We start from the raw sequence: 15,393 nt of genomic DNA, 5'->3' as shown, positions 1-15,393 counted from the left end.
CATGTAATATCTATAAGCTTACTTTTGTAATCATGGCTGCTAACGTCTTAAGTTAGTCTTTCTAATGAAATATCAATTTGCAAACAAATAAAAAATAAAAACAAAAACTTGTAATCTTGTTCTTGCCTTTCTAAACCATCTGACGCTATAAATGAAAATAAATAAACTTTCATAAAAAAAAGAAGAAAAAAAGAAATATTTGAGAAACATAAAAATATATACGTGGTGGACTAAGCTAAATTAGAAATCTACACTCGTTAACCAGGTCAAAAGCCGAATTCGAAATCTAGTCAAACATGGTGAGCTTGTTCAGGGGCATGTGTCAAGTCTTTATTGAATGGACAAGAGTAAACAAGATAGCGCATTTCCCACTGTCTGGAAAATAGATGATATTACCAAACCACATGAACTAGCCCGAAACTAAGATTTTTAAGTTGGTGATTAATGCTATGTTATCTGCCTCAAATTGAAACAATTGAATGGATTTCTATTACTTCCCACCAACATCTTCTTCCGGTTTTGGCATCATCATCTTCTTCTTGGTCTTGCTTTTACGTATCGATCATTTACCCGTTTGCCTGTCGCAACAAAATAATTATACAACTCGGTACCACGATTGTAACCGCAACTTCCAGTGCGGGACGGATGTAAACATTAGCTTTCCATTTTGGGGAGATTCCCGGCCTAACTACTGTGGGAGTCTCGGTTACAAGCTGGATTGTATAGATGGAGATGCAGCAGAGATGAAAATTTTATCGCAAAACATTTCGTGTTTTAGCGATCGACCCAGAAAACAGAATTGCGAGATTAACTAGAAAAGAGATCATGGACGATGATGATGATGCTTGCGCATCTAAATTTCTTAACACAACTCTTGATTTTGGCTTATTCAGTTATGCTCCTAGTGTTGTGAACCTGACTCTTTACTTCGATTGTCCAAATAATCTAAGTAGTAACTTCTCGTCGCATCCACTTCCCTTAAAGTTGAAGTGTGGAATCAACAGCACGGGAAGTAGTACTCCTACCACAACTGACGCTTATTTTGTTATTTCCAATACCTCGAGAGGTTCTTCTCCTATGGTATCATCATATGGTAGAAGTGTAGAAGTTCCTATCATGGGTTCAGCTATATCAGGTCTTACTGATAATCCCTCGTCTCTTCTTAGAGTTTTAAAGGAGGGTTTTGATGTGAGTTATGAAGCATCAACTAGTCGAAACGATATGGAATTCTGTTTGAGCTGTAGTGCTTCTGGTGGAACATGTGGATACTATGAAGACTCCACGGTCAAGAGCTTGACCTGTTTTTGTCGCAACGGTGGCAATGGAAACACTTGTGGTGGTGGTTCTAGTTCCGTTGAAGGTACTTATACATGCACTCTTTCTTCCTCTTCACGCCCTTACTTCCATGTGTGTCTGTGTTTGGCATGAACTATGAATAGAACATAGGATTTACTGCCGGGTTGGACCTTGGAGGACTAACAAGTAGCAAGCAGTAGCTAATTCCAATGTCAGTTTTCTATCATTTTGCCTTTCGGTAAGAGGCGGTTGTTATAACTAGGCCAGTATGTGTGATAACTAGCCTAAGGTATATCCATTTTGGTACAAAAACATGGCGCCTTCAACCTGTTTGTCAATTTGTCCCACTCGATAGAGCTGTAAGGAAGATTTTCAGTTAACACAGTAACAGATCTTTTTATTGAAAAAACAAGCTTGTTCGATGATTCTAGTCTGACTAGCCTGTGTGGGATTCGGTATTACATTAATGGAAGAACTCAAAGTTAATGTCAAAAATGTAGGGTTACAGTAGCGCCAGGTAAACACTAGTTGATCCTAGAAAACGTCTTCTTGATCTTCTTGTCTGATTTTCTGTTTTCAGGAATGGTGTAAATTGGTTAAGTTGGGGCTGATCTTGTCCTCATTACTTTTCTGCAGGTAAGGCGCCAAAACTAAGAAGAAAATTGATAATAGGTACAGTTTCATGACATCCCATCCCTTTTGTTCTTCACAAATTTTTACGGACTCAACTGTGTTTTTTTTTTCCTGAAGCATTCTCAACTGTATTACATTGTTACTTATAAGAGTTTAGTTATAAGGGAATGATTGATGAACGTGGTTATTCTCACCCTACCTCACAATTTCTGCACCATTTTCTTAATAGAACTCAAGTGATAATCAGTTTGAAGTTTGGTAATATGTTCTTCTTATGGTTCTCCACGACTCCACCATCCTACCAAAAATTAGTCAATTCTGATATCAAGCCTCACCGTCTACTAAATTGAATTTTATCCGGTTCTTTTCAAAGTGGTAGATAGTGGTGTTATACGTATCTAATTGTGCTCATCTCTAGTAAGAACGGGCACTGTAAGAACATATTATCTAGTAAGAATGAGCACTGTAAGAAGAACATATTATCAAAAAATTAGCTTCATTGTTTGGGTTTTATAAATAAAATCAGTGCCATAACCGTGAACTAGTGTGTGAATAAGCATGTCAATGCAGAAATAGCCCATGTTCAACCTTGTGTATATATAAATGATGGACTAGAGAGGACTGATAATGCGTGAGACCCTGTATATTCTAATTTGTCTTATTATTATCTTATTATTTGGCTAATCACAGGAGGAGCTACACTTGGTGTGCTGCTAGTTTCGGTCTTATTGATCATCCTAATCTGTTGCTTCAGGAGGAAATTCTCATTGGGTAGTCGTAGTTCATTCAAGTGGTTATGCAGGAAGGAGCAAAATAAGCATCAAACACGACTTATAGATGCCTTCTTCGAAAATTATGGATCTTTAGCTCCAAAGAGATTCAAGTATGCTGAAGTCAAGAAAATGACAAGTTATTTTAAAGAGAAACTCGGTCAAGGAGGTTATGGGTCTGTGTTCAAAGGACAGCTTCATGATGGTCGTTTGGTTGCGGTGAAGGTTTTGTCTGATATATCCAAAAGTAGCAAGAGTAATGGAGAAGAATTCTTGAATGAGGTTGCAAGCATTAGTAAGACTTCCCATGTAAATGTGGTAAAACTTATTGGGTTTTGCTACAATGGTAACAAAAGAGCTCTCATCTATGAGTTTATGCCAAACGGTTCTCTTGATAAATTCATTTACCAAAACAAACAGTTAGCCGATCCAAGTTTTACATTAGGATGGGAATCATTATTCCAGTTTGCAATTGGAATTAGTCGTGGACTAGAGTATCTGCATCGCGGTTGCACCACAAGAATCCTACATTTTGATATAAAGCCTCAAAACATTCTCTTAGATAAGAACTTCCGCCCAAAGATAGCAGACTTTGGTCTGGCTAAGTTGTGTTCTGGAATGGATAGCATTATATCCATGTTGGGGACAAGAGGAACTGCTGGTTATATTGCTCCCGAAGTATTCAGTAGAAATTTCGGAGGAATCTCCCACAAGTCTGATGTTTATAGCTATGGGATGATGGTATTGGAAATGGTCGGGGGTAGAAAAAACATTGATGTGCAAGTGGAATTGGATCATTCTTCTCAACTCTATTTTCCACATTGGATTTATGACCGTCTCAAATTAGAAAAGGATCTTGGATTGCAGGGGCTTATGATGGAGGAAACAGAAAAACTTGCTAAGAAGTTGACTATAGTGGGTTTGTGGTGCATACAGACTAACCCTTTAAGTAGGCCTTCAATGAGTAAAGTATTGGAAATGTTGGAAGGAAGCGTCGAATCCTTGAAACTTCCACCAAAACCTTTCCTTTCTTCACCACCTCCAAGATCAACTAGTTCCTCCTATCATCCGTCTAACACGAGGGAGGAGCAATCTTCCAGTATCTCAGGAGGTAATGATACCAGATTTTTTTTTCTATAGAGTCTGAAACTTTGAACAATTGGTTAACATTCTGCACCTCAACTATGAGGTTGAGATTTTATATATCCCAGGAAATCTAATAAAGATTTGGTTTCTACCAGGAGAAAACACCTTACATGGAATAGAAGCTATCCCAATTCTCTATAATGCAAAAGCAGGGAATGACAGCTTATCCACCATGGAAGTGTTCCGAATTCGCAGTGATGCAAAATCAGGGAATGCAAGCTTACCTGCCATTGAAGGGTTGCAAATTCATGGTGATGCAAAACCAGGCAATAGGCTGCGAGCATGCGGGTTTCCTAAATGTGGGACTGCTTTATGCATGTTTCAGGTACTTCTCTCTGCAATCATTTCTTTCAAGACATTTTCTTTGCAGTAGGGTGTCAGTCCTATTGCTAACGTAGTGCGATCTCTGATTATTTCTTGTGCTCCAAACGATTTTTAAATTTATATTTAGTGGACTCGACATCTTGATCCTAATGAAAACAGGCCTTCGTACATTGAAGGTAAACACAACATTGAGTTTTCAGAGTTACATTCAGCATTTTCACAATTTTTTTGGGTTTATGTTATGTAGAGGTTTCTGGTTCTGTTTTTGTGATTTAGGAGCTACAGATCCAGATTATGTAGTCACTGCTGATGATGTCGATAAGCTTATTGCTGTCGATTGCATCCCAATGAATGGTGACGGCTGCCAGGTATTTCAGAATTCTCTATAATGATGTGAATCACATGCTACTAAAAAATTAAATAAATTTACTGACTCCCTACTGCTTGACTTTGTAGGGTGAATTGATGAGACTTTTTGCCAATAATCAGACAAAAATAACATGTGGTTAGTATATATATCTTGATACAAAATTGTTATATTTGTGTTTTTTGTAAGTTTAGAATCTTTTTATTTGGATAGTTCGCCATTAAAGAAATTTGTACTGGAAATCTAGAATACACATTATGATGTACAAACTCTCTGGAGCGTATAGGAAAATTTAGCTACTTGAAGGTGTCCAAATCCATTATGAGTTTAAAACCAAGTTATGTGTTGCGGATCCCATGTTTTAAATATGAGGGGTATTTAAATAATGTTCCCATATAACATCTTAGTATTTAGTTTTAGTGGAAGGTATTGATAGTATAATGCAGGTAAATAAGTGTCCGAGTTTCTCGTATTTTACTGCAGATCTAGAAATGCAAATGAAGATTAAGACTCACATATCCGAAGGTCAAGCCAGATTTAATGTCCTACGGATACTATGGGTACATCTGGATAACCTTTCATCCTTTGCTTCCCTGTCATGCTTAATTTATATGGTTTTGATAATTGTCCTAAGTACAGTTTATCATGCCACATTTTCCACAGAAGGATACATCTAAAGTTTGGGAGCCAAGAACGTTCATTTTGAACAGCCAAAGCTTCCAAATTAGGAACGTAGATGATCTGATATTTCAGGAGGATTACTCAGATAACTCATATGTAAGTACTTTGCTTTTGATTGTCTACATGTGTCTAAGATCTTATTCCCAGATTTAGAGTCTTGGTGATTAACAAATATCGAAATATGAAAATTCCAAAAGAACTTTGTGACGTGTTTGGTCGTCCTTGATGTTGCAGATTCAAATTCCGTATGGGCACACGGCACAGCTTGTGTTAACATGCTCAGATGGGAGTTCTCATCTTTTTAGCACAGGCAATGATGTTCGGTATGTGGGTTTTTTACATTTATGAGTAATGCGTGATTTTATTTGCTGATGAATGCCAAATACAAGGAAAGTGATTTTTTAGCAATTGATAGTTACTTTCACCGCATTCTTTTGCGGATTCATTCTAAAACAATGGCATACAAAATTTGCTTTTGTAGAATGCGCGATATTCTTGTATTGACAATGAGAACCTTTCAAAGCAAGGTATTGCTTTCTTTCAGCACTAACAAAAGGAGAAAGCAAGGTATTGCTTTCTTTCAGTACATATTCTTGTATAGAATATGTACTAATCTAGATTTTTTTATTGGTTGCAGGCATTATATGATAAGAAAAAGGAGAAAGCCTAGCTAAACTTTCGGATTTTTTCACGAGATCAGAAACTTCATGATTCTTTGTGCGGAAACTAAAACTCGAGGTTAGATCATAAATATGAGGCCTTGAGGCTGAAGTATATAATCCTTGCCTCGACTTAGAATTGATGTAGGTGTGTGTTTGAGACTTTCTTCTCTGTTGCAGTATATATAAACTTTCCAACAATCTTAAGAAAATTCATCGTGCCTTCTGAGTGCAAATTTGTGCACCCTTCAAAACCGGGATGCACAATACTGCCGTTTTATTAGTCTAAATCGTCGAGCGGTTTTCCCTTTCTGGTTTCTTTTTAATAATAAATTGCATCGGAAGTGGGAACACACAAAAGAGTCAAAACTGCCATTATCTATTATAAGACCTCCTCTTCCTTTCACCCCTGCATCTCCATTTTTTCTCCAACTTCTCTATGCTTATCAAGAAAAAATGGAATTGGAAGATGTAAAAGCAAGTATTCCCAATTTCAAAGTAAGCATATGCAATTGATTAGGGAAACAAATTCTTTCGTTGGTTTTGGCGACTGCCATATTCATCCTTCTTTTTATTTTATACCATTCTTTTGAGATTCAAGATGATAAACCTGCTGAACGAATTATGAAACTGATCGTATATATCGAGTATTGTTTTGGTATTTTGTTTAAATTGGCTTATGATTTATTTTTTTGGGTTTGTAAACAAATTTAACCTGGTAATTATACGAGACTAATGGTTTTCGAACTCCAATCGTGGATTTATAGAAGAAAAATAATCATTGAGCTTGCTACTTCTATAAAACACTACAATCAATCAGATATTGATTTCTAAAGCCACCAGTTGATGGATTTTTAATCAAGGGAAAAGATAAAGACGAAGAATGAGAAGAAAAACGTGGGGTATACCTAATGAGACAAAATCCGGGTCATTTTGAAGTAAAACATGACACCCCTTAACCATATATTTTCAAAATGTCTAATCTACCATTGTTTAATTAATACTAATAATGTGTTAAGGTTAATTAATTAGTTGAATTAAAATTCTCAAATTAGATATTATTTGGATTGATCTCATGGATTATGTGTTACTATGATTTTTGAGGTTTTTTTTTTTGAGATTTTTTTGTAACGGAAATGAAACCACACTAGCCAAACACTTCTATAAAGGGGATTGCAAAGCTGCTGAGGGATTTTATACTCAAAATTACAGAAAAATCAACACTTTCAATTCTGAAAGTATGAAAAGTCGGCAAGGTCGACAAATAAACACCCTGCCAACTATAGGATTTTTGACATACAGAAAAAGGTGTTACAAATGCATGATTAGTCGGCAAGGTATTAATTTCATAACATGCCGACTAAACTATAGTCGACAAGGTATAAAGATGAATACCATGACGACCCTGTAAATGCTAATTTCAGAGATGAAAAGTCGACAAGATCGACAAAAAAAGTACCCTACCGACTGATACTAGTCGGCAAGGTCGACAGAGAAATACCCTGCCGACTAAAACTAGTCGGCAAGGTCGACAAAAAGATACCTGTCGACTTTAGATAAAAATGTGGAATCATGGGGTTCTAAGATTGGGTATGATTTTGTACCCAATCTCAAAACCCGTATTCTTCTTCTCTTTTTTTTCTTTTTTTTTTTCAATTTGATTTTTTTGTTTTTTTTTGATTTCATCATATAGAGTTTTAAAGAGGTTTTGAAAATTGTTTTGATAGGTTTTAGGTTTTAGTTTTAGTCGGCAGGGTTTAAAATTGGATGAAAATAGTAAGGACAATTTGGTCTTTTAGCATCTTTTAGACACCCCTTAACCCACTACCTTGGATGGGTTTAAAATTGGTATACGCCAATTAATCTGGGTATACCCCAATTTGGCCAGGAAGAAAAAGATCGACTACCGCTACTTATATTTTCCATACGATGAATTCAAATGATCTTTCTTAGAGAGAAAGGAGATGCAGAGAATAGGAGGAAGAAGAAAAAAGCAATAATTGGCCTTTGTTTTCAGCATAATTTTAGGTTTTTTTAACAAAAAAGTGAAACCACTTAAAACGAAATTGGACTAATAATGATGGCTGTAATGTGCACCCCGGTTTTGAAGGGGTGCACAAATTTGGACTCGTGCCTTACCGCCCAAAAATGGTGCATCTTTCCTAGGATACAACAACTTAATTTCTTAGGGATCTATTTAGCAAATCGTGCGAGTCAAGGAGAGAGAGACTGCAAATCGGGCGATCGACTCAGTCAAAAAATTAAATTTTAGGTTCTTCGTTTTCAGTGATTTTTCACATTCTTCGAGTGATTTCAATCATATTAGTAATGATTGGTGTTACAACTCAGATTTATTATTTACTTTTCCATATAACATATGTCTGAATCAGTTAGTATTATTGAAAAATCTTTAAATAAGGGTTCGATGGAAAAAAAACTTCAGATCTGTAAATTTTGGTGCCTCTCATGATCCTGCAAAAGAATCTGGTGATGGAAAAAGATGTGATGAACCAGAAATATGTATTTCTGATGATGATGATATAGATGATTGTATTAATGAATGGAAGTTCGGTCTTATTGGTAGACTGGATTTTTTAAAAATTTCTTTGAACAAGCTGAAAAATCACTTCGAAGTCAATGGAATCTAAAAGGTGAAGTTCAGTTAATTCGATTAGGCAAAGGTTTTTTTGTGATTAAACTGACTAATTTTGAAGACATAAGCTATATTTGGTCTAACTATTGGGAAGTAGAGAAGCAAAGTCTGGAGGTTCATAACTGGGAACCTAATTTCAAACCAGCAGATCAAAAAACCTCTACTGCTTTTGTTTGATTTCATCTCCCTAGTTTAAGTATTGAGTACTGGAAGGAGAAAATTTTGTTAGATATTGGAAGAGCTTTGAGAAGACCTGTAAAAGTTGATGATATTACATTGAAAAGGAAGATAGGGTATTATGCAAGTGTACTAGTAGAAGTAGATCTCAGTAAAGCTATTCCAGAAAAAGTTCTGGTCAAAACAAAATATGGTGGTTTCTCACAGAGAGTTCAAATGCCAAATGCTCCTAAATTCTGTAATCATTGCAAAGTTATTGGGCATTATGTAGCTGAATGCAGACTTCAGAGGAAAGAATCAACTCAGAAAGAATGTGATGTAGCTCCTAAAACAGTTAACAGATATAGAAGAAATAATAAGAGCAAGGAAGACACAGAAATACCTATTGGTTTTGATATTTGTGACTTTAGTAATAACAAATCACCTGATACAGATGTAGTCAATGAAAATGTTTCAACTCCAAAAACCTTGCCTCTAAAAGAAGCAAAAGAAGAAGGTGAAGTCACCTCTGAAAGATTTGAAGCTCTTAAAGATACTGAAGAATTCTCACTCTTTTCTGAGCATGATTTTCCACAAATTGAGGTCGTGAAGATGCTTGAGATTGGGACTACTTCTGCAACTCAAATAGTCAAAGTAACTCCAACAGTGGAAAGTAAGAAAGCCAATTTGGAAATTCCAAAGGTGATAAGTACTCAGCCAACTAAATCTGTCAGCCTAATCACTATAAGGAAACAAGCTGGGAAAATTCTTGGTAAGAAGAGTTCTACTCTTCAACCCCCTATTTTCTAAATGAGAGTCATATACTGGAATGTGAAGCTTAAGGAGACATAAAGCCAAAGACAAACTACAGATTTTAGTTAAGAATTTTTATCCTTCTTTAGTATAGATCAATGAACCAAAAGTAAATGTTGGTTCTAAATATGTGAAAATGTTGAAGCTGATAGGTATGAAATGTGAGATAATACACAATAGTAGTGCAGAAAAGAAAGGTAATATTTGGTTGTGCTGGAATGCTACTATTTCTGATCCAAAAATAGTTTCTATAACAAGACAAGCAATTACAGTTAATATAGGAGGAGTTTTAATGACTGGAGTACATGGAGAAAATCTATATATTTATAGAAGAGATTTATGGTCTGAGTTGATTTCAATTAAAAATCTTTCACTCCCATGGTTGGTAATAGGAGATTTTAATATTGTTCTCACTATGGATGAAAAAAGGGAAGAAGGAATCCTTTAAGGGAAGCTATGCTGGAATTTAATCAATGCCTAAATTCTTGTGGCTTGATAAATGCTCCTAAATCTGGAATTGAATACTCATGCTGTAATAACAGAGCATGTTAGAGCATTGCTCGGTCGAACTCGCAAGCGTTGCTATCTCAAGCTTGTTTGTCAAATTTAGTTGTCAACACTATATGTCTTGATTTATAGTCTACTTATAGCTAAGTCTCGGACTAGGATAGTTAAGTTAGTTGAGTTCCAGACTCCACGGCGATCATCTTACGAAGACGAAGAACTACTCAAGGAACCAGTGGAACTTCATCAGACTAAAAGGTATGTGGATACTTGAACTTATCTATCACTCAAAAGTCTATCTACTCTATCTCCTACACTTGAGACAAAAGTCGTATAAGTATGATAGTTTTCATACATACACATTTGCTATTTCGAGCCAAGTTTATCTCGCCTATCTATTTCTCGAAATATGTGTTGGTAAGCTTTCGCTTTAACCATTTTCATCTTTACCCGTGACGAAAATCATGATGACGTTTCAATCTCTTGAAAATTGCTTTGATGACGATAATTGTGAATAACGACTATTATAACATTATAGAAGAATGTTTCAATGATTGAAATGTAGATTTGAGATTATGTAACCATCTATGGATATAAGCATATATAGTGTGTTCGTATATTAGTGTATAAATCCATGTACCGGAAACCAAGTGTGTGCATATGTGTGCATACGGAATTGGTAAAGGAGACAGGTTGGGTACGCGTACCCATACGCGTACTGGCGGAACTTTTCCTCCCAGAAAATTCTGCTGAGTTTGTAGTTTACAAACTAGTAAACCAGTCACCTTAGGTACGCGTACCCGTACTCGTACTGGCGGAACTTTTCTACCCGAAAAATTCTGCTGAGTTTGGAAACCAAAACTAACTCAATCTGGTTGCTAAGGTACGCATACCCGTACGCGTACCCAAGCTGGTTATTTTCTCAAACCGGTAGTTCATGAACTTAAACAATAAATTATAAGGAATGCAATATTTGCAAACCGTGGCTATATTGTTCATGAATTGATTCAAATGAATCAAATCGATTTTGTTTCAATTGTGTCTATGTATAAAGACCTAAGCAATTGAACAACTCTTCAACTAGTTCTTTTGAAGTCATTTGAACTAGTTATGAAGAAGATGAATACGGTTAATATGGAAGTGCTCATATGGCTAACCAATGGTTAACTATTTGTGAACCAATTAAGTGTACATGTTTAGGTACGGTTACTTAAACCTAAATGAAATACATTTCATTTGTGTATGATAAGCTAAGTTTCGATCGAACGGTTGAAAGATGTTAGCTTGTATCTAATCAGGTTTTCATCTAACAGTGAATATTGAATGCTTTATTACTAAGCTAACATTGGTTGCAAACCCTAATTTGAAAACTATATAAAGGAGAACTTTAGCAACTGGAAAAACTAATCCCCGTACCTCCTGTGTGATACTAGTTGGTTTATCTAGAGTTGATTCTCCTTTAACCTTAGGTTTCTTCTCGAGACCCTGTAGGTTAACGACTTAAAGACTTCATTGGGATTGTGAAGCCATACGAAACTACTTCTCTTATAGTTGAGCGATCTGATCTTGCCATTTTCTATCGTACGAGTTCAATTGAAAGACTTGACTTGAGATTATATATCCGATAGGGCAAGATAAAAAGAAATCACAAACATCTTCGTCTCATCGTTTGTGATTCCGCAATATCTTGTTTCGCTACCATACGATTAATATTATTGTGAGGTGATTGATAATTCTAAGCCGTTCTTCGGGAATATAAGTCCAAGTTATCGATTAGTTCCTGTTCACCTTGATTTTATTAAAAGACGGAAGAAAACTTGTAGGTTTATCTGTGGGAGACAGATTTATCTATTACCGTAGACTTTTCTGTGTGATACAGATTTGTTTATTTAAATCTTCGACTTTGGGTCGTAGCAACTCTTGGTTGTGGGTGAGATCAACTAAGGGAATCAAGTGCGTAGCATCCTGCTGGCATCAGAGACGTAAGGAGCGCAACTGTACCTTGAATCAGTGTGAGATTGATTGGGGTTAAACTACAGTCAAGACCGAAGTTAGTTTGTAGTAGGCTAGTGTCTGTAGCGGCTTAATACAGTGTGGTGTTCAATCTGGACTAGGTCCCGGGGTTTTTCTGCATTTGTGGTTTCCTCGTTAACAAAACTTCTGGTGTCTGTGTTATTTCTATTCCGCATTATATTTTATTATATAATTGAAATATCACTGGTTGTGGTTGTATCGATTAATTGTGAAATCCAACCTTTGGTTGTTGATTGGAAATTGATTGATCCTTGGATATTGGTCTTTGGTACCATCCAAGTTTATATCTCTTTTATTTAATAAAGACTCGCAGATTTCTATTTGCTTGAGTATAGATTAAATCAAGAGATCGAGATATTAACTCCTTGATATACTTTTTTATTAAGATTGAGTCTGACTGTCTAGTTAATTCTCTTAAAAGTATATTAGAGTTATTCCATACAGATTGTTAATCGAAATATTGGGTGAGGTTGTTAGACCCCCCGCATTTTCAATTGGTATCATAGTAGGCAAACACGTTCAAGACGTCAAAAGTTTGTGTTTGTAGCGATCTGACTTTATGGACAGAGGTGTTATCTCAATTAACGTACCACCAGTCTTCGATGGCTCAAACTATTTATGGTGGAAAATTGTTATGCGAGCTTTTCTTCAATCGCGTGATTTTCAATCATGGGTATATATAGTTAATGGCTATGATGCTCCCGTTGTGGCAATAGGTAACGCTAATGTTCCAAAGAATATTGGCGAATACGATGTTGCAGAGATACTTGCTGCCAAGCAAAACTCCGACGGTTTGAACGCCATCATACATGCCATTACCCCTAATTTTCAGCACCATGTGTCTAATTGCACTCGGTCTAAAGATGCTTGGGATATTTTAGAAACCGTATTTGAAGGGAATACCAGTGAAAAAGAAGCTAGGCTTCAAAACCTAAATTCCGATTAGGAAAACCTTCGTATGGCAGATGAAGATTCATTTGATGAGTTTAATCACAAAGTGTCTGAAATTATTAATGCATCTTTTTCATTGGGTAAGACTATTCCTGAAAAGGACATTGTGATGAAAATTCTCAGATCGCTGCCATCTAGATATGATTCTAAGAAGCATGCCATCGTTGAGAGAAATAACCTTGATACCCTCTCCAGAAATACTTTGGTTGGGAAGCTAAAGATCTTTGATCATGAGCATACATCCAAATCTAGCAAGGATGTTGCGTTCAAAGCACAAAAAGACACAAAATTACTTGATAAAAGTAAAAATGTGTATATATTTGAAGATAATCACTCTGAGACTGATTCATCAGATGAAGATCTTGCAAATCAGTCTCGATGATCACAAGACAGTTTAGAGATCTTCTTTTGAAGAGAAGTAAACGGTTCTCCAGAGATAAGCCAAAAGCATCAGTAAAACCCCAGAATCGTATTCCTCCTAAAAACAGGGACACAGATGAAACTGATGACGAAGATATGCCTCAGTGGTTTAAGTGTAAGGGTTTTGGTCATTTTGCAAACGAGTGTCCAAATCGCAGAAAATACACCGGGAACAAAGGTCTTGCTGCAACGCTTGATGAGATGTCTGACAATTATGATTCTGATGAAGACAAAAAATCAAGTGTTGCTCTTCTATGTGAAAATATTGATTTTGATAATTGTAGCAATACATACATCAATCTTGATAATCTTTTAGAATAGAACCCAATCAAAATGGAAGAATCAATTGACCCCTCTATTGGAAACTCTTTGTCTAATGTTTCAGGATCTACCATGTGCCTAGCAGCTTGCATAACACAAGCACCTGAATAAGCTTATGCATTGACATGCTCTTATTGTTCACTCAAGGGTCATGAACTTTCAAAGTGTTTCAAGTATAAACACAAGATGAGATATGTCAACAAGCTTCAACGAAGAGCGGATCGTCTAGCAAACAAGCTTAAACTCGCGCAGAAAACCGCTGAGGTATGTAAGATTTTATCTTCTTCAAAAAAGCTAGTTTCCAAAGAGAAGTCTAGACCACTAAAGGAAAGGGTATGGTCTAACCCAGTTGATAGACATGAAACCATGAATTCCTCTCAAAAAGGTTATGGTGGACAAATCGTTGTTCACCACAGCACAACTTGATTGTGTTGTCCTCGTGCATCTCGTCTCATGTGCCTGATTAAAAGAGACAAGCTTATGCACACCTCAGGCTTTAAGAAAATTTTGTTTTGTTTTTCTTAGTTTTAGTTTTTGAGTATGTAATTCTTTCATGTTGGAAGGGATTTTCCTGTTTAATCAAAAAGAAAGGGTTATTATCAACAATTCCACTCTTTATAGGGTTGTGAGCTGTGCATACACAAAACTTTTAAGGGTTTAGAAACCCTACATTCCTTTTTCCTTCTCCGACACTCTTTATATCTTAAGACTGCTTGTTGAGTTTTGATTGTGATTTCCTCTCACAAAACGATGCGTATATGGATACTCCAAGCATCATGTCTTCTGATGGAAAAGATGTCAATATGATTGTTAAGCCATAAATCTCCATTGTCTCCAACTTTGAAAAGAAAAAGAAGGAATGTGAGGAAGCCGAGAGTTGTTCCTTCAAACTCTCAGAAGTTTTCTGATGTTCTTGAAGAGTTGAAGCAGACAAAGAAAGAGATTCATCAAATAAAGGCTTGTGTATTAAGATCTCTGGAAATTCAGAAGGCCCTGATTCGACAACTTCAGCCAAGAAGGTTCATTGGTATTGACTCCTTCCTCCATGAACCATATGTCCCAATGGTTGTTGATGACAAGGAGTTCGGGGATGACAAGGAATTTTTCAAAGATCTTAATGACTAGGAAATTTCTTACGAGAATTTTTATTCTTTTTTTTGTTTAAGAAGGATAAATAGGGTTTGGAATAGCCATTATTGTGAGTACACATAGCTATGTCCAACGTTTTTCATCTTGCAATGTTTTCAGATTTATTTGTTTAAATTCTAAAAAATTGTTTGGAAGATGATTTTTGCAGTATTAATCTTTATGGTTTTATATATTGCAATATGTTATGGGATATGTGTGTTTGCGTCCGTGAACTATGATTGTCCCATACGATGTCAAAAGTTATCTCCTTCATATGTCGATATGCAAGTATTGATAAAAGATCGATGAACTTTTGACAAAACAAAAATTGAACCTATTATGTCATTATGCAAATAATTGATGGAAGATAGGATGAATTTTTTTCTACAAAGATTATGTCTATTATATGTCATTATGCAAATAGTGATGAAAATATAATGAATCTTTGTCCATTCCGCAGTATTGATCTTCCCTGATCCATATTTTATGTATATATACTGTGCGGCTCCGTAAGTCTTTTTATGTGAGCATTTCCAA

The 15,393-nt window shown here is 35.9% G+C and overlaps 1 protein-coding gene across 3 annotated transcripts; it reads left to right on the top strand.

Annotated features, from left to right (window-relative positions):
* The first annotated feature begins 698 nt into the window (after positions 1–698).
* Positions 699–6,183, top strand: LOC113358090 (LEAF RUST 10 DISEASE-RESISTANCE LOCUS RECEPTOR-LIKE PROTEIN KINASE-like 2.1). Of its 3 annotated transcripts, none has more exons than XM_026601598.1 (12): positions 699–1,360; positions 1,933–1,968; positions 2,620–3,810; positions 3,941–4,170; positions 4,297–4,345; positions 4,455–4,537; positions 4,626–4,674; positions 5,020–5,096; positions 5,200–5,313; positions 5,452–5,540; positions 5,699–5,744; positions 5,855–6,183. In XM_026601598.1, exons 1-12 carry the CDS (start codon positions 826–828, stop codon positions 5,885–5,887), a joined length of 2,532 nt encoding a protein of 843 aa, XP_026457383.1. In that variant the 5' UTR covers positions 699–825; the 3' UTR covers positions 5,888–6,183. The 3 variants fall into 3 exon arrangements, with proteins under 3 accessions (XP_026457383.1, XP_026457382.1, XP_026457385.1); XM_026601597.1 differs by having other exon boundaries at positions 4,446–4,537; XM_026601600.1 differs by lacking the exon at positions 1,933–1,968 and having other exon boundaries at positions 4,446–4,537.
* The last annotated feature ends 9,210 nt before the right edge of the window (positions 6,184–15,393 follow it).

The sequence above is a fragment of the Papaver somniferum genome, chromosome 3 (genome assembly GCF_003573695.1).
Source record: "Papaver somniferum cultivar HN1 chromosome 3, ASM357369v1, whole genome shotgun sequence".
NCBI classification, from domain to species: Eukaryota; Viridiplantae; Streptophyta; class Magnoliopsida; order Ranunculales; family Papaveraceae; genus Papaver; species Papaver somniferum.
Note: the sequence above shows the minus strand (reverse complement) of the source record. Positions and strands in the feature narration are given on the sequence as shown.

Excerpts from the sequence above, each read along its gene's own strand:
- LOC113358090 (XM_026601597.1), top strand. The coding sequence starts at position 826 with ATGGACGATGATGATGATGCTTGCGCATCTAAATTTCTTAACACAACT. Across the intron at positions 3,811-3,940 it reads ATCTTCCAGTATCTCAGGAG|GAGAAAACACCTTACATGGA; the intron begins GTAATGATACCA and ends GGTTTCTACCAG. Across the intron at positions 5,745-5,854 it reads TGAGAACCTTTCAAAGCAAG|GCATTATATGATAAGAAAAA; the intron begins GTATTGCTTTCT and ends TATTGGTTGCAG.